Here is a 26,527-nt window from a genome sequence, read left to right as displayed (position 1 = left end):
GTGTATCTTGCACAAAATTATCACCTCATTTTAAGTTTCTGAGTTATTTTTCAACACCCTGGCACTCTGAAGTGGCAGGTTTCAAAACAGATTCAGGTGGAATATTTGCTGAAAGTGGGGGAATACCCAGGTAGGAGAGCTGAGACCCTGCTGAAGATGGTGCAAACTTTTCCATCAGCCTCCAAGGCTTTAAGCCTGGGAAGCACTGGACAGAAGTGGACAAATCCACTGAATCAGTGGCTGCTCCCAGATCTCTCATGCTTTTGGCTTCTCAGCTGTAGATGGGTGATGGATGGGAAGAGTCCCTTTGGACAGGAAGCAATGAGAAGACCCCCCCACCACTGGGGTCCCCTTCTTTGGACCTGCCAAACCCAAATCCAAAGTGACAATACAGATGAAAAAAAAATCTCCTATGATTCAGCAGCTGCAATAGAAAATACTTTAATTTTATAATATTTAAAGGATTCCTTTTTAAAATGTCATTTTTAAATCTTAATATCGGGATAATATTTAAAACCCAGTGTCACACAAAGGTTCAGGAAAATGAGACGAGTGGTTGTGTACGGACAAAAACATTAACATCGTTCTTTATGAAGAAAAGGTAAATAAAACGCGTTCAGGGAATAATCAGTACTTCCAGATACCGTGAGGAACCAGTGAGCTGTGACCAGAACCGACTTGTGAGAAGCCGCCTCAGGAGTCCGAACCAGGACCGGGCTCAGCTCTTTGTGTTCCACCTCCCCTCACCTTCAGCCGAACCGCCTCGTGTGCCCATGGCAGGAACCCGCTCAGAACCCTGCCGGACCGCGCTCAGGGCTGCCCCGAGCCGCGGTTCCCCTCCCGGCCCGGGCTGGCGGAGCCTCGGAGGGCTGCGGGGTGGGGCGGTGCCGGGGCAGCCCCGGAAGGCGGGTTCGGTTCCGGGCCGCGCGGCGCCATGGAGGCTCTGTGGCGGCTGAAGCGGTTCGATGCCTTCCCCAAGACCCTGGAAGACTTTCGGGTCAAGACGTGCGGGGGCGCGCTGGGTGAGCGGGACGGACCGGACCGGACCGAGCCGGAGCGGGGCGGGGAGGCGGGCGGGGAGGGGAACAAGAGGCGGGTGAGGCGGGGGCTGAGGGGCTCGTCCTGTCGCGACTGTCGTGGCTGACAGCAGCTCTCGTCTCCCCGGCAGTGACGGTGGTCAGCGGGCTCATCATGGCGCTGCTCTTCGTCTCGGAGCTGCAGTATTACCTCACCAAGGAGGTGCGGAGCGGAGCGGCCGTGGGGAGGGTGTCCGACCCCCGGGGGGGGGCCTCCTGCCCGCGGTGCCCCGGCGGAGAGAAGGCCTGGGGCGGCCCCCCGAGCCCCAACACCCCCCGAGCCCCCTCCGAGCCCCAAGCACCCCCCGAGCCCCCTCCGAGCCCCAGCACCCCCCGAGCCCCCTCCGAACTCCAGCACTTCCCAGGGCTCCCGAGCCCCCGCAGCCTCCCGGGACCACCGAGCTCCCTGGAGCCCCGAACCCTTCTGAGCCCCAATACCCTCCCGGGCCCCCGCACCCTCCAATCCCCCGAGACCCCGCACTCTGCCGGGCCCATCAGCCCCCAGGTCCCCGCACCCCGCCGAGCCCCAGCACCCCCTGAACCCCCGCCCTCCCCCAAACCTCTGCACCCCCCGAACCCCAGTACACCCCCGAGCCCCAGTACCCAGTGCTTCCCCCCAGGACCCCCCCGGACTAAGGTTGGGTTGTGAGCCAGAGAGTGCCCCAGGGCTTGTTCTGTGCCTGCCAGCTACAAGCAATCAGTACAAAGCAGGAGCAGGAACCCTCGTCCTCACCCCAGGTTCTAAGATTCCCAAATAATTAATGTTTTCTAAAGCCTTACAAGTGTCAAGGGCTTAGCTGGCCTGGAAGGTGTGGGAGGCAGCAGCTCAGGTGTCTCTCAAATCCCATGTCTCAAAAATCAACTTCTGCATTAATCAAGGAAAAGAGGCCCTTTAATTTGCTTCCAAGGGAAACAGAACACTTTGTTTTTCCTTTGTTCCTAGGTTCATCCAGAACTGTACGTTGACAAATCCAGGGGAGATAAACTGAAGATCAATCTAGATGTTATTTTTCCACATATGCCTTGTGCTTGTGAGTCAGACTTGTTAATATTGGGGATAATTGTCACACTTGTCCAGGGCCCAACAGGTTCAGTGTGCCTGGTGCTCCTGAGTGCTGTGCTGCTGCTGGGGCCATGGATGGGGAGGAACCACTGTTCCAACAGTGACTCCAGCCAGGATCACTGGGTGCTTGAACCAGTGTTTCCAGGCAGGCAGGATTATTTTTCTAGATTATAAATGAAGCTAAGGTCTAAAGCTGCTTATAGTTTTGTACAGTGTTGTATTTTTGTCAGAAAGCTCAGTGATCCTGAAAAAGCTGGCACAGAGTTGACGCAGGACTCAAGATTTGCCTGTATTGTTGTTGGAAACCTCTGGAGTCTCCTTTGGAAGTTGCTTGACAAGGCACAGCATTGCCATGGTTGTTGTAGTTAACTTCTGACTGTAATGCCAGTACCATGTGATGAGCTTTCTCCAGAATTTTTAAAATCAGAGTGAGCCTTAATAATCTGATTACCTTTTAACTAAGCCCTAAGCAAAATTGCAGGATGAAGTGATGGAAAAATTTGCAATTTTTACTGCGTGTTACTGGTGTGCACCTCATCCAGCTGTCCAGTCATCTTCCCTGCCTCTTGTGTTGTACTACTGCTTTTGGGTAGTGCACTGGGGTTTCAGTGCAGTGATGCTGTTGTCCTTCTGACCACCCAAGGTGTTGATCTTTGCCTTCCTCACACATCAAAAGGGAAGGCTGAGGAGGCTGACAGCCCCTGCTCTGCTGCAGAGGAGCAGTTTTGTTCAGTTGAACAGGAGAGTGTGTGCCCAGGAGGTCGATCTCTTTGCTGGGATGCCAGGCTGAGACCACAGACCTGCTGGATCTTTGGGAGAAGGGGTCATGATGTTGGAAGGGGCAGGAAGTAGAGAGAGGAGGCAGCTTTTATCCAGTTTGTTTGGGTTTTTTTAGGCTGAGCCTCCTGAACATCTGAAAATGACTGTGGGCTCTGAGGGGTTTGGTTTTGGTATTTTGGCTGTAGTGTGTTTACCTTCCACAGTGATGATTTCTGTAGCAGCTGGAAACACCACACCAAGGTTTGGGAGGGTGATTTTGGGTGCTGCACCATGCCTTTTATTCTGTGTACACCAGTTGGCCCCAGCCATACACACCCTTCCTCTTAAACACATTCTGTGCCCCTCGCTGAAAGATTTTGTGTTTTCACTGAATGCTTCCTCAGCCTTCCACACCAAACGTGCATCATCTCTAGACAGCTCCCCTTCCTTGTGGGTTTCAGATTTGAGCATTGATGCCATGGACGTAGCAGGAGAGCAGCAGCTGGATGTGGAACACAATCTTTTTAAGCAACGTTTGGACAAAGCTGGCAATCGTGTGACCCCAGAGGCTGAGAGACATGGTGAGAGGCTGTTCTGTCCTTGGGGAGATGCTCTCGTAGCCTTCCCATCACATGAGGGTCACAGAAACAAGTGGCAGCTGAACAGATAAACCCACAAGCTTGAAGAGCTTATAGCACCAAATCTGTTAAACTGCCAGACCAGACAAACTCCTGTTAAACTTGCTGCTTTGTGAGGCTGATCTCTGCCTGGTCCCTCTGAAACTGCAACAAGGACCCAGGGGGATGCATTTTGGGAATAAAGCTGCTGAGTTAATGGTCTGAACCCAAGCAGCTGTTGTGGCAAAACTTGCCTCTGGTCGTGTCTTTGGGTCACAATGGGCTGACAAATGAGGTGACCTGGTTAGGGGAAGGAGCCTCTCCCCAGGGAAGGCTCCAGTGACTGAACCCTTACTCCTAACCTGGCACCTTACTGCCCTTACTCTGTGGGTGTTGCTCCAGGCCTGCTGGGGATGTTTGAGTTGGTTCATGGGGTACACGTTGTGGCAAGTGGTCCTTGGTACATAAACCTCTCCTGTACATTATTTGCCAGCTGTGATGACTCCTTGTACTTAGATACAAACCAGAAACAACTGTGGGACAGTGTTCCAGTGGTCCTGGTTGTGCCTTTCCAAAACATGAGTGTAGTTTGGTGTATCAGCCTGAACTACATGTGTGGATTTGGATGTGTTGTTCTTCAAGAACAAGTTCTTCTGCTCTGTTCTTCAAGATGAAAGTCTGAGCTAAGCCAAGAGCTGAATGGTTGGTTCCTGTTGTCATGGGAATGTGGATATGGTGTTCTTACTGCTGCCTCATTTTGCAGCCTTTCTGTATTCAGAGGTGCTGGCATTACAAATTTAATGCCTGGGAGCAAAAACTGTATAAAATTTTGTGTAACAGGTCCTGCATCAGTCCCAGTGTACTGACTGCATCTACTGTAGGCAGTGTTTTAACAAAGCCTTGTGCCCTGTGATCAGAGTTCCAGCAAGGCTTACAGAGAGCCAGTCCTTTCTTAGGGAAGCTGTTCCTGAGGTGTCACAAGCCCCTCTGCCTCTTGCTCCCCACCTCAGCAGCTCTGTGTCTGCCAGTTCTGGGGGGCTGTGGGTGCAGGATACGCAGCTTCCGGCACAAAATCTTGTTTGGGTGCAGAGCAGTTATTATGCACAGAGGAAAACAAAAGTACAACACTGTTTCTACAAGTGCTTCATCACTTCTAATCCTTTTGTCTTACTTAGAGCTGGGGAAGGAAGAAGAGAAAGTGTTTGACCCAAATTCTTTGGATGCTGATCGCTGCGAGAGCTGTTACGGGGCAGAGTCTGAAGACATCCGGTAACATTTACAGTAACCTTCTCCTGAGCACTTCAGTTCATGCTCTTACATTGCTTGCACCTTTTTTATTTCCAAATATCTGCAAAGGTCTGTGCAAAGAAATCTTCCTGGACACATGTCCATAGGGTGATGGGAGCTGCTGAGGCTTTGGTATGCTTTTGGAAGCTGCCCTCATGGTTGTTCAGGGTGTTGGGTTTATCAGCACTCCTGTTTAAGGGCAGTGAGAACTGCACCACCTTTGCAGTAGCCCCAAAATTGTATCTCAGCTGATGGAATCTTTCCTGGGATTATCTGATGCCCAGGGGGAGCTGTATGAATTATTTCACCATAAGATGAGCTGTCTTGGAATGAAACCTGGTTATGGCTTTGCCTTTTCACTTCTGCTGCAGGCTTTGCATCCTTGCCAGAAAGAAGAGCAGGTGTCTGTCATTCACACAAGAAATGGGTGTCACTTGGTGTTCCTCATTCCTCCTGCCTACAAATTCCTTTAAGAATGGATCTATAGTAGTCCATAAATTCTGGACTATCCTTCACTGCTGTTGTCTAGGTAGTAACCTGGTCTGTCCCATCTGTCAAACTGAGTCCTTCAGAGATGTTTCTTTCCAGCCTTCAGCTTTTTCTTTGGTCCAGCAAAACATGGAACCAAGAAAGAAAACTTTTTCTGGTGACAAAGATGTTATCCAGAGGGAGAAAGTAATAAAGGAAGCTTTCCATCAACCCTCCCTCCAGTGCTGACAGCCTTGCCCTGAAAGCAGAGGGGAGGAGGAACAGATGCAGAATCAGGCAGATGCTGTGTTCAGACAGGGTGGTTCCAAACTGCTCACAGCTGTGGGACAGGGATGTCCTTTTTGTTTCAAGTCTCTTTGCCATGGAGATCTTTGGCTGTCAGCATGGACAGGCCAAGCCATGGCCAGACTCCAGCTCTGCACTCAGTTGGCATCCTCATGCCAAAATTTCAAAAAGTGCATCAAGAAGCTCAGGCTTCTCCAGGAGCAGCAGGCCACCTTCCCAGATTTGTCCCTGATGTTTGCTTTATTGCTTTGCCAAAGAGGAAGCCACCAAGGATTAGAGTCCTGAGCTGGAGCATCTCTTTCCAGTGGTACAGGTGGTAAGGTGGTGCTTGTGCTTCTGCAGGTGCTGCAACACCTGTGATGATGTCAGGGAAGCCTACAGGCGGCGAGGATGGGCCTTCAAGAACCCTGACACCATAGAGCAGTGCAAGAGGGAAGGCTTCAGCCAGAAAATGCAAGAGCAGAAGAACGAGGGCTGCCAAGTGTATGGCTTCCTAGAGGTCAACAAGGTGAGAGGTGGGTTTTGCTGTGAACCTGCTGCATGATGGCTGTGACTGTGAAGAGGCAGTTGGGGTATTCTGTTCTGTTCCACCTGTAGCTCTGCTCTGGAGCCAGCCTGAGAAATCTGGGGTTGTTCAGGATGGAGAAGAGAAGGCTCTGGGGAGACCTTAGAGCACCTTCCAGTGCCTGAAGGGGCTCCAGGAAAGCTGGGGAGGGACTTGGGACAAGGGCCTGGAGGGATGGGATGAGGGGGAATGGCTCTAAGGTGAAAGAGGGGAGATTGAGATGAGATATTAGGAAGCAATTCTCTGTTGTGAGGGTGCTGAGCCCCTGTCCCAGGGTGCCCAGAGAAGCTGTGGCTGCCCCATCCCTGGCAGTGCTCCAGCCCAGGTTGGATGGGGCTTGGAGCACCCTGGGCTGTGGGAGGTGTCCCTGCCCATGGCAGGGGGGTTGGGATTGAGTAATTTTTAAAGTCTCTCCCAACCCAAACCAGTCTGGGGTTCTGTAGTGACCCCTGGGCTCAGCAAGGTGGTTGTGTCTGTAAAGGGTTCAGGACAGTCAGAAGTGATGGTCAGGAAGGAGCTGATTCTCTGTGGTGCTGTGCAGGCTGTTGGGAAGCATCCAGCTTAGCTTCTCCTGCCATCCTGCTAGGGAGTCTTTTTGCTGGGGCTCCTGGAGAGGGTGAGGCAGCTTCCTTGTCCCACCTGCCCTGTTGGTATTTAAAGGAGGCTACCAGTGGATGCAGGAGGTAACAGTAACCAGCAGATTGCCAGCAGAGGTGTGGGAGACAGTGAAATGTTTCCTTCTTTAGGAAAACAATGGAACCAAACCTCTGGGAATTGGTTTTCAAAGCTGAAAATGTTCAGAGAGGTGGTTTTGTATCTGGTGTTTGAAAATGTGGTAGGAGATAGAGCAGCTGATGATGTAACTGATGATGTAACTACCCTGTCATTTGGCAGGTTATCAAACACAAAATGTTTGGATGTGCCCATATATACCCAAGGTTACATACCCAGGTACCTTCTAGAAGCCAGGCCCAGGCTAATTTGTAAAATTTAAACTCTGGTTTTTGCTGGTTTTTTTACATCTTTGTGTACTCTCCCTGGAAACCACAGTCTATTTCTGGAAAGTAAACCTTTTACTCCCCAAGCCAGACACTGATTTGAGCATCATCATGGGCACTGAATCATCATGGGGTTTGTGTGAGGAGAGATTCAGAGGGGGATGCAGCAAGGGCCACGGGTGGGTGTCCCTGGGGACCTTTCTGGGGGCCACTGTTATGCACTTGGAGTCTTGGACATCTCCAGTGTCCTCAGGTCTGCAGTTCCCATGGGGTTTGTACAGACATCAGAGATGTAATGCAGCACATGAGCCTGAGGCACTCAGATCTTCCAGGGCAGAGTCTGTGTGGTTGTTAGTTATTCCTACTATACATATTCCTTTCAAATTCCAGGGTGAAATTCAGCAATCTTTGTCCTTTTGGGGTTTTTGGAGGGCAGGGAGGTGGGTTTTTTGGTTTTTTTTTTCATTTTGGTTTGGTTTGGGGGGTTTTTTTGTGGCTTTAGTGCTGTATTTTTGCACGCAGCTTATTTTCAGGGATGCATGGATCCATTTTCAGGAATTATTGCTGTTCATTGTTTTCTTCACCCTGTTCACTCTCCCTCTCAGTTACTGTCTGCACTCCTTTTCTGTGATACCTTTTTGTACTTCCCACAGCAGCAGTCAGTGCTCTCTTGATAAATATTTCCTTCTTATTATTTTAATGACCAAAACAACCTTCACAGACCAATTTTTATCAGCACCAGTAGGTTCTTATGGCTTTACACATGGCTGCTTGTGAGGAAGAGGGGAGATTCATATCTCTCCTTGGAAAATTAGTTGCTTGGTGTTATCTTCTTTAAACAAAACTTTAAAAAACCAAGCAGCAGCAGAATGGCTTTATTTGTATAGATTCCAACCTTTTAATCAAAGATTACTGTCTCTTGCAGGTAGCTGGAAATTTCCACTTTGCACCAGGAAAAAGTTTCCAACAGTCTCATGTACATGGTAAAGTGTTTTCCTGTTTATTGAGACCTTTGGCTTCCAGGTGTGTCTGACCATTGTCATTCAGTGTCTTTGCACTGCTCTCCACAGCAGCAGCAGCACTGCTTGGGTGGGGAGGATGGTGTTGGAAGTTCTGTTACAGAGGTTTAGAATGATCGTGGCCAAGAAGGGCATTTTCTGGAGGTGCTGCCACAGGGATGTGGAACAGCTTGGAGGAGAAGGTTTCTGCACAGTCCCTCTGTCTCATTTGCTCCACAAAACTTTTCTGCTCTGCTCTAAACCAACCTCAAGTAAGGTGTTCAGTCCAGGACCTGAATATCAGTATCTCTGGAGGAAATATTTTTGGAGAACACCTTGGGAAAATTTCAAACCAATTCAGAACTTTTAGAGTAAAATTTAAGTTGTAGTGGTGTTCCTCAAGCACATGCAGAAACACAGTGACTAGAGTAGTAGTGGTAGTTTAGAGAATCACAGAATGGTTTGGGTTGGAAGGGACCTTTAGGGGTCACCCAGTCCAAACCCACTGCAATGAGCAGGGACAGCTACAACTGGATCTGGGTGCTCCAAGCCCCAGAGACCTGAAATGTGTTCAGGGATGGGGCAGCCACAGCTTCTCTGGGCAACCTGAGCCAGGGTCTCACCACCCTCAGTGTAAAAAAATTCTTCCTAATATCTAATCTAAATCTCTCCTCTTTCAGGTTAAAACCATCACCCCTTATCCTATCAATATTAAGAAATCTGTCCCCATCTTATGGTTCCCTTCAGGTACTGGAAGGTGCTCCAAGGTGTCCCCAGAGCCAGTTCTTTAGGCTGAACAATCCCTCTGCTCCAGAGCAGAGCTGCTCCAGCCTCTGACCATCTTTCTGTCCTCCTTTGGACTGCTCAAACAGCTCCATGTCCTTGTGCTGAGGACTCCAGAAGTGGACACAGTGTGGAGTGGAGCAGATTAATATCATAGAAACAATCCCAGACTGGTTTGGGTTGAAAGGGACCTTAAAGCTTCCCCAGTGCCACCCCTGCCATGGTCAGGGACACCTCCCCCAGCCCAGGGTGCTCCAAGCCCCATCCAACCTGGGCTGGGACACTGCCAGGGATGGGGCAGCCACAGCTTCTCCCTCAGCCTGCTGGTCATGCTGCTTGTGATGCTGCCCAGGATGCAGTTGGCCTTCTCTGTAGCAAGCACACATTGCCAGCTCACCTCCAGCTTTTCAGCCACCACTACCCCAAGTCCTTCTCCTCAGGGCTCCTCAGTCCCTCATTCCCCAGCCTGGATTGATACCCATGGTTTGCCCAGACCCCTGTGCAGGACCTGGCACTTGGCCTTGTTGAACCTCATGAAGTTCACATGGTCCCACTTCCCAAGTTTGTCCAGGTCCCTCTGGATGGCATCCTGTCCCTCAGGCATGTCAACCACCAACTCTGCTTACATCACCTGCAAACCTGCTGAGGCTGCACTTGATCCTGCTGGCATTGGCATTGATGAAGATTCTAGACAGGACTGGTCCCAGTATGGACCCCTGAAGGTTGCTGCTTGTCCCCATTCTCCATCTGGACATTGAGCTGTTGATCACTGCCCTCTGGATGTGATCATCCAACCAATGCCTCTCCCACTGAGCAATTCACCCATCAAATCCATCTTTGCAGCCAGGAAGGGTGTTGTGGGAGGCCACATCACAGCCTGTACAGGAGTGTCCAGGTAGATGGTAACAGTAGCTCTGCCCCTGCCCACTCCTGTAGTCACTGCACTGTAGAAGGCCTCAGGGCAGTCAGTGTGGAGCTGCCCTTGGTGAAGCCATGCTGGCTGTCTCAGGTCACCTCCCTGTCCTCCATGGGCCTTAGCACAGCTCCTGGATTCTGCCAAGCACAGAATGAGGTGACCTCAGCCAATTCCCTCAGGACTTGGGATGCATCTTGTTGGGTTCCATAGGGTTAGGTACATCCAGGTTCCTCACATGGTTTGGAACCTGATCGTAGAGTCAAAAGCTCTCTTGCTCCCCAAGTCCCTGCCTTGTATCTTTTAAGAGTAATTTGATTTAAAATATTTATGATTTAGTGGAATGGTTGCAGTTCCCTTGATTGCATTTTTGAAACATGGAATTTGTAGTAAAGGTTTCACAAGGATCTTTAATTTCAGCCTGTTTTTTCCCCTTCCTATCATTTCAGTTTAACCTGTACTGCTGATGTGCTGGTCAGGGGAGAAAGTGCATGAGGTCTTTCAGAGTAACTGGTGTATTTGGAGAAAAACAGGCAAGGTTTGGAGCCCAGGTTGCTCCTGAGGGATGAGAGGTTGGTTTCAGTCACTTCTTTAGCTTTGCAGCTGTCTTGTGCCAGGCTGTGTACCAGGAACCCTTCAAGGGAGCAGCATTCCTAATCTTTATTAATAATTAGCAGCACTCGGTGGTCTGAGTGCATCAGCTCCTAAAATGATCCTAAAAATCCTTTCCATGATTTTTGAAGGGTGTTTTCCTTTGCTAAGGTGAAGTGTGAGCCCTGGCTCCCTGAGCCACATGAGTTCACCTGTTGGGTGCTTCATGACAGTTGTGGGACTTGGGATAAATGTGGTAGGAAAAATGCTGAAGTCAAGCTGTAGGTTGTGTGGGTTGTAGGTTGTGTTTTCATCCTGAGGCTGAAGCTTCTGGCATTGCATGAAGTCATTGAAGTTGCCAACCACAAGGTATCCATTGCTTCCCATGGGCCACATCTTGCCTGGATCCCTTGGCTGGATCCCCAGTGTGGTGCTGCTGGCACTGACTGCAGGAAGGGCACAGAGAGGGCAGGACAGAATCCCCAAATTCCCTGCTCAAGGTGTCCCTGCAAAGGCTTTTCCTGTCCCTGTGCTGCTCTGGGTGGCAGCAGCAAGGCTGCTGGGCAGGGCACTGGGTGTGCTGGGAGGATGGTGATTTCTCTGGGACACTTGCTCTGCTGTTCCCTTAGACCTGTTGAGCCCCTGTGTTTTACAGTAGGTAGAGGAGTTAATGTCTCAGGTTGTGACAGAAATAAGTGAAGTTTTCCTTGCTTGCCTCTGGGACCTTGCACTTGATCTGAATACATTCAGGTGAGGACAGGAATACCTAAGCTGATGTAACCCCAAATTAGTGATTTTCCTTCACTCTAGCAGTGGCCACTCTATGGCAGGAAGGCACTGCAGCAGTTTTCTCTGCCACCTGCCCTACTGCAATCAAGACACAAACCCAGGCAGTTTTCTTGCCATTTTAGGTTATAGAATCTTAGAATCTGCTGAGCTGGAAGGGACCCATCAGGGTCATCAAGTCCAACTCCTGTCCCTGTGTAGGGCACCCCCAGAATCACTCCATGTGCCTGAGAGCATCATCCCAACACTTGTTGAACTCAGGCAGGTTTGGTGCCATAGCTGCTTCCCTGGGGATCCTGTTCCACTGCTCAGCCACCCTCTGGCTGAAAAACCTTTCCCTAATATCTAACCTGGACTTCCCCCAGCACAGCTTCCTGCCATTCCCTGGGGTCCTCTTGTCACCAGAGAGCAGAGGTCAGTGCCTGCTCCTCCTCCTTCCCTGCTGAGGAAGCAGTGAGCTGAATTGTGATGGAAATGAGAGGAGCTCCCTCAAGGGCTACTGTCAGGTCAATAGACATGTTTGTTATCACAGTCTGCACTATATTGTTAAATCATTTTTCTATTACAGTTCACGACCTGCAGAGCTTCGGACTTGATAACGTAAGTGTTCCCAAAGTGTTCCAGTTTTCTTGGTCTATTTCCCTTCTGGATTTCCCTCCCTCTGTCACATTTTTTTCCTAGTGTGCCAGTCCTGGCTTGATTTGCCTTCTGAGTCTGACAGAACCTGGGACCTGTTTTCTGCTGGGCTCTGAAGCATGTTATGGAACATCTGCATGTTGCTTGGCCTGTTCCCTTCCTGAGGCTGCCTTGCTCCTTCATCTGCTGTTCCCAGTTTTCCAAGTCTGACGTTTTCATGGCAAAGTGCTTTGGAATTTACTGTTAGGACATGCAGAGTAAGGGAGGATCTGTCTCTGTTCCAGAGCCATGCTGAGAAAATATTCAAATAATTAACTTCAGGCCCCTTACCTTGCCCCTCGGGTGCAGTGCAGTTGTTTGAGCTCTGAGCATTTCTGTTTCAGATCAATATGACACACTATATCAAACATCTCTCCTTTGGAAGGGATTATCCAGGCATTGTGAACCCTCTGGATGGGACAGAAGTCACTGCACACCAAGGTAAGAGTCAGCTGAGATAATTCTCTCCTTAAGCATCTGTAGTAATACTTGTTAGAGAGAGCAGGAGCAAAGTTCCAGTCTTACACAATGCTCTCTTCTTAAAAACTTGAACTCTTCCCTGGGTGCTCTTGCTGTCACAGCTGCCTCCCCACTCACCAGGAATAAATCTGCAGAGGTGTTTTGATTCTGTGACCCTTCTGAAAGATCTCCATTTTCAGTGTTCCAGGGTGCAGAGCAGCAGGTACAGCACATCCTTCTTAAACACCTACATCAAATATAGTCCAGAGTGAGCCCTGTCTAGCTGCTGGGTGCAGGAGGAGACAGCCAGAAGGTGCAGGACACAGGGAAAAGGCCTAATTGATAGCTGCTGGAGAGGCAAGGTCTGCCTGACCTTAATCTACCCAACAGGAACAGCTGAAGAGCTGTAGTGGAGTTGAAATATTACTCATTTTCCCTACATAGCTGCAGTTTGCTGGCTTGAGAGAAGGGCAATTCCTATGCTCCTGCTGCTCAAGCTATAATTTAGGTTTATTCACACCAACCTCCTTGCATGCATTTTCCAAGACTGATCCTGACACTGCAGACTAGAGTTATTTGTTAGATCTGTTGAAGTCTGCAAAGTTTGTCTTGTCTACCTGAATCCAATTGTGTAAATTTCCACCATCAATTTTAGTTCTTGTGCCCAAACCAAAGGATGCATTTTAAAATAAAATACAGAAAATGAGAAGGTGTCATAATGCTGGGTGCAGTTGTGGTGCCATAGTTTTCCTGCAGAGTAACAAACTCCCTGAGAGTTGGCTGGTAAAATCCTCTCTGTAGGCTGAAGCTTTCTGCCCTGGGCCTGGGAGAACCAGTTGGCAAATTCTTGGAGTTGGGACTGAAGGTGTGCTGGAGAAGAAGTGAGAAAAGCAAATTTTATGTCAAATGTATGTTTATTGTAGACCAGCCAAAGATATTGTATAGGAGAGTTCCTACTCCTGCAGAAATGGGTGAATAATCTTCTCTGGGGGGTTCCACAGCAGACAGGTATTCCAAGCAGCTCCTGCTCCCATTACCCTTAAGAGAACTGAAGAGGCTGCTCTGAGGCAGCACCAGGAGTTGTTCTTTTTTCTTCACTGATCCAGATCTTCCTTTCTGTCTCTTGCTATGACAGAAACCATGCTTTACAGAAATAAACAGCAGTATTCACTGAAGTTGGTACAGGATACTTTTAAGAGCTGAGTATGTTGTTAAGTGTAAATGTTTTCAGGTGCTAAAGATTTTCAAGAAATGCTACTGGTAAAACTATGGGAATATAATTGGTTTCTATAAAGTTTTCCATTTAGTCAAGGCCAGAATGCTGATAGGTTTGGTTTTGGCAGGAACAGGAGTGAGATTCACTGTGGCAAAGGGAAAATTCATCTCAGACATTAACTTTACTGTCCTTGAATACTTCCAGTAGCTGTTGTGCAGAAAGATGTTCCTTGGCAAGTTAAACAAAAGCAATTTGTGTCTACCTAACCTGTAAGTGAAACTTTTCAGCTCTTTACAGGTGATTAATTATATCTGTCTTTGATTTCAGCTTCCATGATGTTTCAGTATTTTGTCAAAGTGGTCCCCACAGTGTATATGAAAGTAGATGGTGAAGTAAGTAACTTTTTCCTTTTTTTTTTCCCTATTGTTTTGGCACATGAAAGCCTTCAGACCTTCTGCTCTGATTCTGAAGTTGACCATATGTGATCTCTGGTGGAACAATGTGATCTGTTTGACTTTTTCACATAACCACCCCAGCAAGAATATTAATGTCTGTGTTGTGGTGGTATCTGTAATCTTACAGCAGCCAGGAAGCAGGTTTCAGCCTTCTCCATCCCACCTAGATCAAACTGACTGTGCCACTTTCATCATCTTCCATCACAAATTCCTCCTAGTGCTTGCTCAGAAGTCAAAGCAGAAAGGACATTCTAAAAATGTTCTTTGGAGAACAGCCTAAGATCAGCTTATCTACCATTTAAAAACTCCTTTGACCTCCAAAAGAACCTGGTTAGATTTCCAGCCCTCCTTTCAGAATGTGTCCTTCTTTTGGGACAGGTAGGATAAACAAATTAATAAGGATTTACCAGAGTGAGATGGAGATCCTGGGAACAGAGGCAAACTTCTGCTCTCTTCTGAAGCCAGCCTGAGAGGGCAGAAAGAACTGTGGCTTCTTTCATTCATTTGGAAGCATTTATTGTGGTTGCTGTCATTCTGCCAGGGGATCTCAAGACCTCTACAGGAACCTCTTTTTAAAAACCAAATCAAATCAGACCTGCCAGTTCCCATTGTGACCAAAGACAGGACATGGGGAAAGTGCAGGAAGCTGAATCAGGAGAGGTTTAGGTTAGATATTAGGGAAAAGTTTTTCAGCCAGAGGGTGGCTGAGCAGTGGAACAGGATCCCCAGGGAAGCAGCTATGGCACCAAACCTGCCTGAATTTAAGAAGTGTTTGGATAATGCTCTCAGGCACATGGACTGACTCTGGGGGTGCTCTACACAGGGACAGGAGCTGGACTTGATGACCCTGATGGGTCCCTTCCAGCTCAGCAGATTCTGGGATTATTTGGACCCCATAGTCTTAGGCCAGCAAAATGATGTAAGATGTTGGTTTGTTTCACAAAGAAAACACCAGCAGAGGCAGCAGCTCTGCTGTGGTGCAGACTTCACCACCAGTGCTGCCCAGTGTGATTCTGTAACCCTGTACCCCTGGGAACACTCACTACTAGATGTCCCCCAGGTTTTGGGTTGGCATCTTCTGCCCCTCAGGAGGTGGCCCATGCCCAACTTCACTTTCTACACCAAACCAGTTTCCTCTGGGGTGAAACCCAAGAGTGGTTCTGAGGCTTGTTCAGTGCAAGGACTGTTCAATGAAGTTACAAGTGATAGGACAAGAGGTAATGGCTTCAGGTTGCACCAGGGGAGGTTTAGATTGGATGTTAGGAAGAATTTCTGGACTGAAAGGGTTATCAGGCACTGGAACAGGCTGCTGAGGGCAGTGGTGGAGTCACCATCCCTGGAGGGATTTCAGAGTTGTGTAGATGTAAGGTTGGTTTGGTTAAGGTCTTGTCAGTGTTGGGTCATGGTTGGACTCAATGATCTGGGAGGTCTTCTCCAACCAAGGTTATTCAGTGACTGACCTACATGTGGATGCAACTACATCAGAAGTTTCCTCCTTGTCCTACACGGTTCTGTAACTCTGCAAACCCCCAACCCTGGAACCCTGACTGCCTCAGGCTCTTGACCCAAAATCCTCCTGCTCCTGGGCACTTACCACGTGTCCTTGCAGTCAGAACAGCAGCTGCACATCCACACTCTGTGTGCAGATGTTGGAGCAAATTTGTCTTCCAGGGAGGTGGCAGAGTGATCCAAGATAGACACAGTTTGTATTCCATCTGCCCTAAAGCTTGCAGCTGTTCACAACACTCAGATCTCATTGGTAATGAGTCCTTACATGGACCTCTCCTGCTCCTCGTTACCAAAACCTCGTTTGATGTGTTTGTTTCCTGCCAGGTGGTCAGGACTAACCAGTTCTCAGTCACACGTCATGAGAAGATAGCCAATGGGCTACTGGGAGACCAGGGCCTGCCTGGTGTGTTTGTGCTGTATGAACTTTCCCCCATGATGGTGAAGCTGACAGAGAAACACAGGTAAGGGGCATTTCAATCCATTCATTCACTGTCCTTGGCTAAAGAGACTTGGGCTTTTCTGGTAACACCTGAAGCATTTCAATCCAGTATCAAGGTGGATTGAGATGGAAATTGGTGCAGAGAAGTCTGATAGAGTGGGTTTTTGATTCAGACTAATTTCCTCAATGTCTTTTTTTAATGGGTAGACAAGATTTCTTCAGCACAGCTGTCTTACCAGCACCTGCAGCAGCACCCACTCTGATCCAACCTGGTCCCTTTGCACTTACTACAGTTTTTCTGCGTGTTGTAGTCAGTGTGTAACCTCTTTCTTCTTTCTAGGTCCTCCGTGAAGCACAGGTGTGTAATTGTGGGGGAGTGGAAGGGGTTGTAGCTGGGCAGTCTTTGGGATCATAATGAGGGGCAGCCAACATCTACACCTTGAAATGTAGTAACATGTGCCTGGGGATTTAGTGCCTGTGTTAGAGCAGCCTGCTCTCCAGTGTGTCTGGGTAGGAATGAGGAAAATCTCCAAGTTTATAATTCAGTACTTGCCTCCTAGGGTTGGCATTGAGGCCATGAGAGCATTCTGCTCTTGTGCTGCTCAGGAAGAGTCTGTGACAAACTCCACTGTGTAGCCAACAGGGGTTATTTAATTGTCAGCTATAAGTATTTACAGCATGTATATATTTGTGCTGTGATGAATATTGTGATAAATATGATGTAGATTTGATGAGTTAATTGTTACTTACCTGTTACTGGCATCGTGCTGGGTTTGTTCAAACTGTTTTCCTCATCCTAGGTCCTTTACACACTTTCTCACTGGAGTTTGTGCCATCGTTGGAGGCATATTTACAGGTATTGCACCTTTCAATCTCTTTTCTTTCTGAAATGTAAACATTTGTGATCTGAATCTGAAGTTGTAATAAATTCCTGTTTCATGGGGAGAGATAATTTCAGCCTTCAGGAGGGGATAGAGCATGTTCTGCAGAGCCATGGCACTGGCATCAGATTGTCCTCACCACTGCAGACTTTCAAGAGGATGTAAACCTATTATATTTAATTTTATTAAGTATTTCATTTTATTCTGATGTAGACCTATCACAGTATTTCATTTGGATTCCCTACAGAACATTTGGTTTCCAAGGCCTGTCAGGTACTGTAGTAATGCATCTGTGCTGGTGCCTTGGCCAGGTTGGCTCTGTGAGCAGACAGTTGCTTTATTTGGAAGCAAAGCCAGTAAAATCTGTCACCCCAGGTCCCCATGGGCCATCTCAGAGGTGTCCCCAGACACAGGAGCTCCAGTGAGTGCCCTGCAGGGATGAAAAGTGCAGCCCTCACAGCTAGACAGGGTCCTGTAAAGAGAGGCTGTTCCTGTAGATCCCTTTGAGTGTCTGGACTTCATTCTTGGTGCTGGCTCTGGAGCAGCTCATCCATGTCTGCTCAGCTCCACACGTGTGATAGTTCAGCCTGGATCCAGCCCAGGGTGGTGGTGTAGCTGTGAAGGGGCAGCCTGGAGCTCTGGTCCCCAGCTCTCCCTGGAGCTGAGAAGCCAGCTGCTCTATCACCTGGGTCACATTGTTCCATTCCAAAGGCTGGAAACTTGGAGATTCTTGTTGGATCCCACAAGGACAAAGTAAAGGTAACACAGTTTTGGGTGCAACTACACAGTTTAATTGAACACAAACAGAACTGGTAGCCATGAAATCTATAGTTGTTTGCCTAATCCTAGAGAGAGAGAGAAGGGAAAAGAGAAAGAAAAGGGAAAATAAAGCACCATCCAAAGGTAGAGAAAGAGAAGAGAGAGAAAAAGGAAAATCACCACCCAACATCCAGCAGCATCACTTTGGTCTCGTGGTGAAGAGGGAGGTGATGATCCCATCCCAGGACAGGGGGGAGGGTTTAGTGTCTCTCTTCCTTTTATGCCATCCATTTCTTGCTGCTCCTCAACTCCCAGCCAATTGTTTCTTGTAGAGTGGTCACCTCCCTTGTAGTTTCCAAGATTTGTCCCTTGCTGTGTGAGCAGAATTAGCAGTTTTTGGCTCAGTGTTTTCCCCTAATTGCCTCTCCTAATTAGCAGTCTCTTCTCCTGTTCAGGAGCTGTTTTTTCTCAAACTGAATGACTTCCCTCTTACCATGGAACTGTCTCTTCTCAAGCTTTGACTTCCTCTCTTGTTAAGGAAGCTTTACAGCCTCCCCTCTTATCTCTTCTCAAGGCCTTCAGGCTGCTTGAGGAAAGGACATAACTCATCCTGCCCAGTGCAGAGAGGGGGAGAAAGATGAGAGCATCACCACCTGAGGACTGATCCCACAGCATTCTTCCTGGGGTGGTTGTCCAGTCCTATGCAGAGCTCCAGGACACATTTCTTCCCCCCCTGCCCCTCCCCTGTTGTCTCCCATGTGTTGGGGGGGCCAGGGGGTGACAGTCCTTCCAGTTGCCAGGTGTCATTAGAGGCAAAGCCTGACTGGACCCTCACACAGGTACCTGTGTCACATAAACCTTGGTCTGCAGGCTGTGCTCCATTAACCTCATCCTGTTAAACATCAGTTCTGAAATAAATCCCATTGTATTCATATCTGGGGGGGACTCAGGGAAATGCTTTTAAGAAATACTATTGATGCCAGCCCCAGGTGCCTCCTAGGAGTGCTGAGCTCTGACAGGCAGTTCTGGCCTTGGCTGCCACACAGCACACTCAGGCTTAGAGACCAGATCAGGTCAGTCTGTAACAGCTTTGTGTTACAGCATCAGATTGGTTCTACAAGGAGAGAGAATTTCAGGGCCAAACATCCACAAACTCTCTGTTATCTGGAGCATTACTCAGACCAGAAGGCAAATAATTGTGTGTTCTGCAGAATAAACTCAATACTCAGTTCCTGGTTTAGCTGCTGATCTCTATATAGTATTGAAACGTCTGTGTGTAGGGACAAGTAATTGCTCAATGATTTCTTAGAATGAGGTTTTGAAATAATTAATTTTAAGGTTACTGTGAAATAAGTAAGAAAGGGGAAACAAGTCCTTGGCAAGCTGGGCCAGGGCAGTGCCACGATGTAAAGCTTTGGCCATCAGCTTCCTCTCCAGGCTCCTCTCACTCATCAGTAAACACATGGGACTCAGTCCTGTCTCATTTTTGCTCTCTTAAGAGATCTTTTTCTGGAGAAGTGTTAATCACCTTTGACCTGCAAGCTGGGTCTTGTTTGTCCTAATAAGATAAAAAACTTATGAGCATCAGCAGCTGTTTTCTGACTGGGGGAGCTTGAATTCTGACAAAAGAATTTGTGGGGGTTTTTTCCCTGTGAGTTGTTCTCTCTTTGTGGCATGTCTGGCTTGATCCATCTGTTTTTTCCTTTTAGTTGCAGGACTCATTGACTCCTTGATCTATCACTCAGCACGTGCCATCCAGAAGAAAATTGAACTTGGAAAGACAACATAAAAAAGCAACGACCTCACTACCCCCCAAAAAAGAAAAAAAAAATCCAACAAAAAACCTGAGGAGAACTGAACAGGTTTGTTGAAACACAAGTGATATTCTGAGTGCACAAAAGAAGATGTTTGGAATCACCAGGTGGCCCTGACCCCTCTTATTTTGACTGCCCCATCACTGTCTGTTTGGCATTTGGTGGGGGGAGCTGCTGGCACCTTGCTGCTCTGTGCAGACCCTGCTCTGAAACCCTTCTGTGTCAGTCCATGCTCATCAGTCCTGCCCCCCCTGAAAGAGATGCTGGAGCTACTGCATTCTCTTTGCTTCCAGGAATAGTGTGTGGTACTGTCAGGAGACCTGGAAGGGACTGAAGTTGCCATCAAAGAAGCTTTTTAGCATTTTTAACTTTCTTAGAGACGTTTCTGAGTGTGGCCAGACCTCTGGTGGGGGGGGAGGTGCTGGCTGCCCGGCAGCTGCTCCTCATTCTCCTCTTACAAAAGATGCAAGTTGATGTTTCAGCAAAAAGTGTTTAGAGTTTTAATTGATTTTTAAATTGGATTGTGTTTTTTCACTTCCCCCCTGTTTGTATTTTGAAATAAAGTACATCCTCTGTGTGTTTTGGTAAAGCATTTGGAAGAATAATTAAATTATTTGAACTAATCCTGGTACTGGAAGTGGAAATTAAAACACACCTGCTTTGTGGCAAAGTATGTAAATACCCTGATGATAATGGGGTCTTGTTTCTTATTGTGCTTGGTATGGGGCTGTTGGGAGAAATCTGAAAAGAACATGGAAAAAGAAGATGTTTTTGAGTCCTGCTTCGTTTTGAGGCAAAACAACCTCATTACTCTTAAACCTCAGTTCTGGATTTGCTTTGTTAATGACTCGAGACTTGGTCCAAGCAATTGGTCCAGCAGTGCACAGTGAGTGTGACAGGAACAGAGAAAGTCATTTCAGAAGTCATCTGAAAGTAGGTTTTGTTTGGTGGTGGTGTTTTTTAAAATAGTTTAATTTATCTACAAACCACAGAGTACAAAACCCTGCATTTTATTTGGGTTTTTTTTTTTCAATCGGGGAGAGAAGCAATTTGAGGTGAGGGTAAGGAGATCAATCAATCTCCAAGGTCGAATAGTGGGAAAAAATGGGTTTGTAAAAAAAACTAAATACATTTGAACCAGAGCTCTGTGATAAATCCATCAGGTCAGTGTCGTGCAGCACTACTGCAGTGTGAGGAATAGGATGTGGATCTCTATGTTTTATCAGGAACAAAAAGTGACCTGACCTGCTCCTCTTGCTCAGCAGAGCACACAGCTTTGTAACTAAATCTGAAACCATGAGGGGGAAGATGAGTGGAACAAATGCAGCAAGAGATTAACCCAGAGTTAACCAGCTCTCAGCTCATTGCTTGGTTTTGATAAGGAAGCCAACTACTTATAAACCTGGGAGGAGCAGCAGAGAGCATCACAGAGACACTGCTTGGGACCTCCAGAAAACAGAGAGAAGGTTGTGCAAAGCTCAGTGAAGGAACCTGGACATTACAGAGCAGAAGAAAAGAAGAGAAGCACAAAGAGAAAGGGAAATTCCAGCTGGAGAAGTGGAAATTCAATGAAGCTCGTAGTCAGCTCCAGTAATTACCAGGTTCTGTGATAAAATGGAGCTTGTGAGTAGGAGAAATCTGGTGTTTTAATGGACTGAAAGACCAAGTGAGTAACAGGCATGGAAAAGCTGAGTCTGATTCACAGGTGTTTGTGACTGAAGGTAGGAAAAGGCATCCTGCAGCCCCTGCTCTGGAGGAGAATCCTCCTTTGGGCAGCTTGGGCTCTGCACCTGTGTTCTGCAGGGAGGGGCTGAATGAGATGGTGCTTGTGCAGAGCAGTTAGGGCTCAAAGAGTAAAGGAAATGTGAATGGTAGAGTCATTGTGCTTTCAAACTCTATTCAATCTCATTTCAGCTGTACTTGATTCTTGATTTCATGTGTGATTTTTTTCCTTTATTACTTTTAGATGAAATTGTAAAAATGTTTCCTTATAAATAGATGGGAAAGGAACACTCCTCCCTGCCCAAGGAACAGCTATGACCCTCCCCCAAAGCCATGACTGAGTGGAAATGTCAGCTCCATACTGCTGGCAGCCAAGTCTGAGCATCTGCTGTCACCAGCACTGCTGTCACCAGCACTGCTGTCACCAGCACTGCTGTCACACAGTGGCTTCGTGGCCACCACAGGGACACACACATCAGCTCATGGGCTTCATGCCCACCTCCAGCTCCACTGTCTCCCCTCCCTCTCTCCTGGCTGGTGTGCACAGAGCAGTGCTCAGCAGTGTCCAGCCAAATCCAACATCCCTTGTGCCACAGAACTGTCACCTCCTGGCACCCGCTGCCAGGGCTGGACAGGGCTGTGAGCCTGTGCACAGGGCAGTGCTGGGAAGAGAAGCAAGATAAAGAAGCCAACAGTCAGTGCCTGTGCCAAGAGCCTGGCTTCAGTTTTTTAGAGATGCATCATTTGTAGAATAAAATCCTGCCTTCTGCTGCCAGCCTCTGGATGAGACTGAATTCAGCATCGGCGTCATGGACCCTCGTCCTGCGAAAGGCTCCGGCCCAGCGGTTTTTCTCCCAGTAGTGGTGCCAGTTCCCCTCCCTGTCTGCTCCAAAGCCAAACACAGAGACCTGTGCAGACATCAGCCATGGCCATTGCTGCAGAGCAGCTGCACAGCTCTGAGATGGCCTCAGGGGTGGGATGGTCACAGGGATGGGATGGCCACAGGGATGGGATGGCCACAGGGGTGAGATGGTCACAGGGATGGGATGGTCACAGGGATGGGATGGCCACAGGGGTGAGATGGCCACAGGGATGGGATGGCCACAGGGGTGGGATGGCCACAGGGATGGGATGGTCACAGGGATGGGATGGCCACAGGGATGGGATGGTCACAGGGGTGTCCCATGGGCCACACTCACCCTCTGGCAGGTGTGCAGGGCGAAGAGCAGGGCGGTGAAGCCGGTGGAGGGGTAGCGCCCGTGCCGCTGAGTCCAATTGTCATGGATGTACTTGAGGAAAGCTGGGCTCAGGATCAGCACCTGAGCAGGAGAGGAGGAGCCATCAGCTGCCAAGGGGACAGCTGGCTCCTGCCACCAGTGCAGCCATTTACTCCCACTTGCTATCTCTGCTCACCTCCCCCTGGAGCTCTGCCTGGAGGAGCTGCAGCCCTTACCTTGTTCCTGTCAGCTCTGATGAACTGCTTCACCCTCACGTATGTGCTGCAGAAGCCAGAGGAGAGCAGTGAGCGTGGGGCACTCCTGCTGCTGGGCTCTCTTGGTGAGGGTGGCTGTGCCCACCAGCACCCAGCCCCATGTCATTCCCAGCTCTTGGGCTTTTCCAGCAGCATTCCCACGCCTGGCTCTGGGAAGGGACACATCAAACCCACAGCCCCACAGTGGGGACAGCCACCATCCCACCTCTGGGGGCTACAGGATGGGGTTCCCCAAACCTACCAAGGGGGTGCCAGAACCCTCCCTCAGGGGCCCTTTGTCCCACCAGGACTATGGTGAGGCACCAGGGTCCCCATGGCACCCCCTGTGTCTCCAGCACAAGGGCCACTGTCCCCTCGAGCCAACGCACTGTGTGAGCTCTCCGGTGGAGAAGGCGCTGGTGACCCACTGCAGGTCCAGTGGCTTGAAGGGGACAAGGACCAGGTGGACACCAGGCCCGAGGTTCACTGCGCTCTCCGGGTACATGAAGTGATGGGTTGTTTTCCTGCCAACATCCAGCTCAAAGCCAGTGATCTTTGCTCTGTTCATCCTAAGGCACAAGGGGAAGGTACATGAAGGTGCAGGATGCACTGGCCCCGCTGGGCAGGGACACCACAGCTCACCCTGGCCAGCAGCAGAGAGGGGACATGTGTGACACAGGGTTAGTGTGTGCCCCGGGGCTGGGGGTTCCAGGGAGCAGGACCCCCCCCAGGCCATGGCAGGGCTCTTGTGGGTGAGTTTCACAAAGTGGTTGGGGCTGGGGCACACCAGGGAACACAGGGATGACCCAAACACTTCAGTCACCCACCGCAGCACCCAGTCGTGGGTGTCGATCCACAGCCCGTGGCCAGAACCTTGGAGCTTCCCTGAGTTCCCCACCACCGCACACGTCCTGCAGCCAGAGGGCTCCCAGGAGCTGTTGTTTGGGACCGGGAGAACAGTGAAGAGCTGCTGGATTATGGCCTGGAGCTGGGGACCTCTGGGGGGGCCCTGCAGCGTCTGGGGGAGCAAGGGCAGGGACAGCATCAGGGACATCATCCTCCTCACCAGCACCCCAAAGGGATGGAGCCCCCACGCTCCCAGCAGTGCCCTTGAAAGGCACAGAAAAGCCCAATGAGACACTAGGAAAGGGGGGGGGGTGGACAGCCCAGAGAGCTGGGGGGGGGGCTGCACCCTCTTCATCCCACAGCACACCCCTGCAACCTGGCCCCGGCCCTGCCCCACCACAGACAGCCTCAGGGAGCCCAGGAATGTCCCCACTCACCATCCACCAGTGAACCACATCAGAGGGGAGCTCCTGGCCTGCACCCATCAGCAGAGGCCCCACGGCCGGGTCGAAGCGGGCGTTGAACCAGGCGGAGCCGCTGGCACGGGTGGGGCAGGGGGAGGGAGCCCAAGGGGTGGGCCCGGGGCCATCCCTGGGGGCTCGGAGACATCGCCAGAGGAGCAGCAGCAGGCACAGGGGCAGCACCAACCGCAGCCGCCTCTGCCACCTCTGCATCCTTCATGCCACCTGCAGCCGGATGTCCCCAGGGACAGTGGCAGTGACCCTCTGGGACACCCTCTGGGTGCTCACCAACCCCACAGGGACCTGGAGCTGCCCACTCCTCTCTGCCTTCTCAAAGCCCTCGGTGGCTCCACTGCTGTGCTCTGCCCCAAACCCTGCTGGGGGCTGCACAGACCCCACCACCAACCCCCAGCTTCTGCAGCCTCAAGGGCACCAAGATACCACCCGGGGAAGGAGCAGGGGGTACCAACTGCCATCTGTATGCAGGAACCTTTCTTAAACACCCCTGCTTACGTGATGTTTCTGTTCTGCACCTAAAAGCATTGATGTAAGCCTAAAATCAGAAGGAAAAGGGTTTTCTTGTCTTCAGGGGGCTCATGAAGTGCTCAGCCTCTTGGGCCCCGACTCCCATGGGCCAAGGCTAGAGCAAGGAGCAGGGATGCAGGGACAGTCTCCATCCCAGGGGCAGAAGGAACTGCAGGAGGCTTGGGGGGAGGGCAGGGGGGATCCCTTCTGTGCTGGGGAAGCTGAAGGAGAGAAAACCCCTCCTGTCCTCAGAGGAGCACCGTATGTTTCCCCGAGTCCTCCCAAGTGCTGATCTGGGGCCATGGGGTCAGCACCAGCTTCGTTTCTCCACATGAACCATTTTCTGTAGCACAGAGGTACCTGGTGGCCACGGTACCCAAACCTGAGCCACAGGAGGTGCCCCTGGCAGCAGAGCTGCTGCTCTGGGTGGTCTGAGCAATGAGCAGAGCCAAGAGATTGTAGAGGAGCAGACAGGAGCAACAGTGGTGGCAGCAGTGGCTGCTCTGCCCTGCAGCCCTGACCTTCCAAAAAGCAACTGAGCTGTCACCTCTTCTTGAAGGGAAGCAGGAACAAGACACCAGAGGCTCCGGAAACAACATGTGCTACCAAGCAGGAAGTGGCCACAAAATGCTGGATCTTCACCTCACAGGCTTAGGGGAACCCCAAAAGCTCCTGAGAGTCTCCCTGCCAGGAGCCACCAGTCCCTGTCACTTAGCGTTTTGCCCTCCTGCAGCAGCCATGGGTATTTCTGTGATGGAGGGAAGGAGCAGCCCAGGAGACAGGGTCTGCTGGGGTGGTTCAGGTTCCTATGGAGCCAGGGGGGTTACGAAGCTGCAGCCCACACAGGGCGACAAACAAGGTGGCCTGTGGCTGTGTGGCCAGCACCAGCAGCTCCACTTAGCCCAGAGCCAGGGGACACGGGCTCTGGGTTCACCCAGGATACAGGTGAATATTTCATGAAGCTTTTTGCTGTCAGTCGTAGCTGGGGAGCTGAAGGACACCCCTGACCCAGCACCCAGAGGTGCCCTCTCCTCGGGTTCCCCACACCACAGAGTTTTGGCTGTTGCAGCTGGCAGAGCCTGGTGCCCACAGACCTGTCCCCATCCCCACAGCCCCTGGGGACACCGCCAGCAGCTGTACAGCCCCAGAGCCAGGACAAGGGCCCTGGTGGTGTGGTGACCACCCTGGTGGTGTGGTGACCACCCTGGTGGTGTGGTGACCCCTGGTTCCCAGCAGGCCGTCCCCAGGGCCCTTACCTCCTCCTCAGAAGTGCTGCTGAGCAGGGCTGGGTGAAGGTGACATTCCCAGGGTCGGTGGCCTCGCCAGTGCCTGTTGCAGGCTGCAATATCCGGCACGGGAAGAGGAAGTGTCACACCATGACGTGGGGTACACCAGGACAGGGCTGCCATCCCTCCTCCAGCCTGGTGTCCCAGCACAGCCCTCCCACACAGCCCAGCACCACCAGTCCCTCTGGAGCTGGGTGCCCTGGCCATGTTCCCACGTTCAATCAGGAATCTGAACATTAAAATTTTCCTCTGGGGGTTGGAGAAGCTGCCTGGGGTGGGAATGTCCTCCTGCCCATCCAGGTCCTGTTGGGATGGCTCAGCTTCTGCTAACACTGACACCACCAACAGCCTGGTGCATCCAGCACCTCCTCACATGATGGTTTCTCTGCCCTCCTGGCTGGGATTCTGACAGGGGGGACTGAAGAAAGCTGTGAAATATGCCAAAGAAAATGTGACACTTGTGTACAGTTCTGGGCCCCTCAACTCAGGAAGGAGATTGAGGTGCTGGAGCAGGTCCAGAGAAGAGCAAGGAGGCTGGGAAGGGATCCAGCACAAGTCCTGTGAGGAAGGGCTGAGGGAGCTGGGGGTGTTGAGGCTGGAGAAGAGGAGGCTCAGGGGAGACCTCATCACTCTCTACAACTCCCTGAAAGGAGGTTGGAGCCAGGGGGGGTTGGGCTCTGCTCCCAGGCAGAGACAAGACAAGAGGCCATGGGCTTGAGAATTTCTTCCTGATATCCAACCTAAACCTCCCCTGGCAGAGCTGGGGAGGAGCCAGGGGAGCTCTGCCAGGGGAGGTTTA

At 50.3% G+C, this 26,527-nt stretch overlaps 2 protein-coding genes across 4 annotated transcripts; one reads left to right on the top strand and one right to left on the bottom strand.

Moving 5' to 3' along the window:
- Window positions 1-896: 896 nt before the first annotated feature.
- On the top strand, window positions 897-20,009 carry ERGIC3 (ERGIC and golgi 3). Its single transcript, XM_071759862.1, has 13 exons — window positions 897-1,022; window positions 1,169-1,239; window positions 2,020-2,107; window positions 3,360-3,479; window positions 4,691-4,784; window positions 5,919-6,084; window positions 8,065-8,122; window positions 11,779-11,810; window positions 12,230-12,326; window positions 13,888-13,952; window positions 15,849-15,985; window positions 16,764-16,819; window positions 19,313-20,009. Exons 1-13 carry the CDS (start codon window positions 935-937, stop codon window positions 19,390-19,392), a joined length of 1,152 nt encoding a protein of 383 aa, XP_071615963.1. The 5' UTR covers window positions 897-934; the 3' UTR covers window positions 19,393-20,009.
- A 176-nt stretch (window positions 20,010-20,185) lies between these two features.
- On the bottom strand, window positions 20,186-25,813 carry LOC139803575 (CMP-N-acetylneuraminate-beta-galactosamide-alpha-2,3-sialyltransferase 2-like). 3 transcript variants are annotated; one of them, XM_071759863.1, is made up of 7 exons: window positions 25,699-25,813; window positions 23,894-24,142; window positions 23,438-23,628; window positions 23,000-23,179; window positions 22,593-22,638; window positions 22,339-22,458; window positions 20,186-22,047 (listed from the first exon to the last, which is right to left on the bottom strand). In XM_071759863.1, exons 2-7 carry the CDS (start codon window positions 24,128-24,130, stop codon window positions 21,880-21,882), a joined length of 942 nt encoding a protein of 313 aa, XP_071615964.1. In that variant the 5' UTR covers window positions 24,131-24,142; window positions 25,699-25,813; the 3' UTR covers window positions 20,186-21,879. The 3 variants fall into 3 exon arrangements, with proteins under 3 accessions (XP_071615964.1, XP_071615965.1, XP_071615966.1); XM_071759864.1 differs by having other exon boundaries at window positions 20,186-22,022; XM_071759865.1 differs by lacking the exon at window positions 23,000-23,179.
- Between the last annotated feature and the right edge of the window lie 714 nt (window positions 25,814-26,527).

Source organism: Heliangelus exortis, chromosome 16 (genome assembly GCF_036169615.1).
Source record: "Heliangelus exortis chromosome 16, bHelExo1.hap1, whole genome shotgun sequence".
Taxonomy (NCBI): Eukaryota; Metazoa; Chordata; class Aves; order Apodiformes; family Trochilidae; genus Heliangelus; species Heliangelus exortis.
Note: the sequence above shows the minus strand (reverse complement) of the source record. Positions and strands in the feature narration are given on the sequence as shown.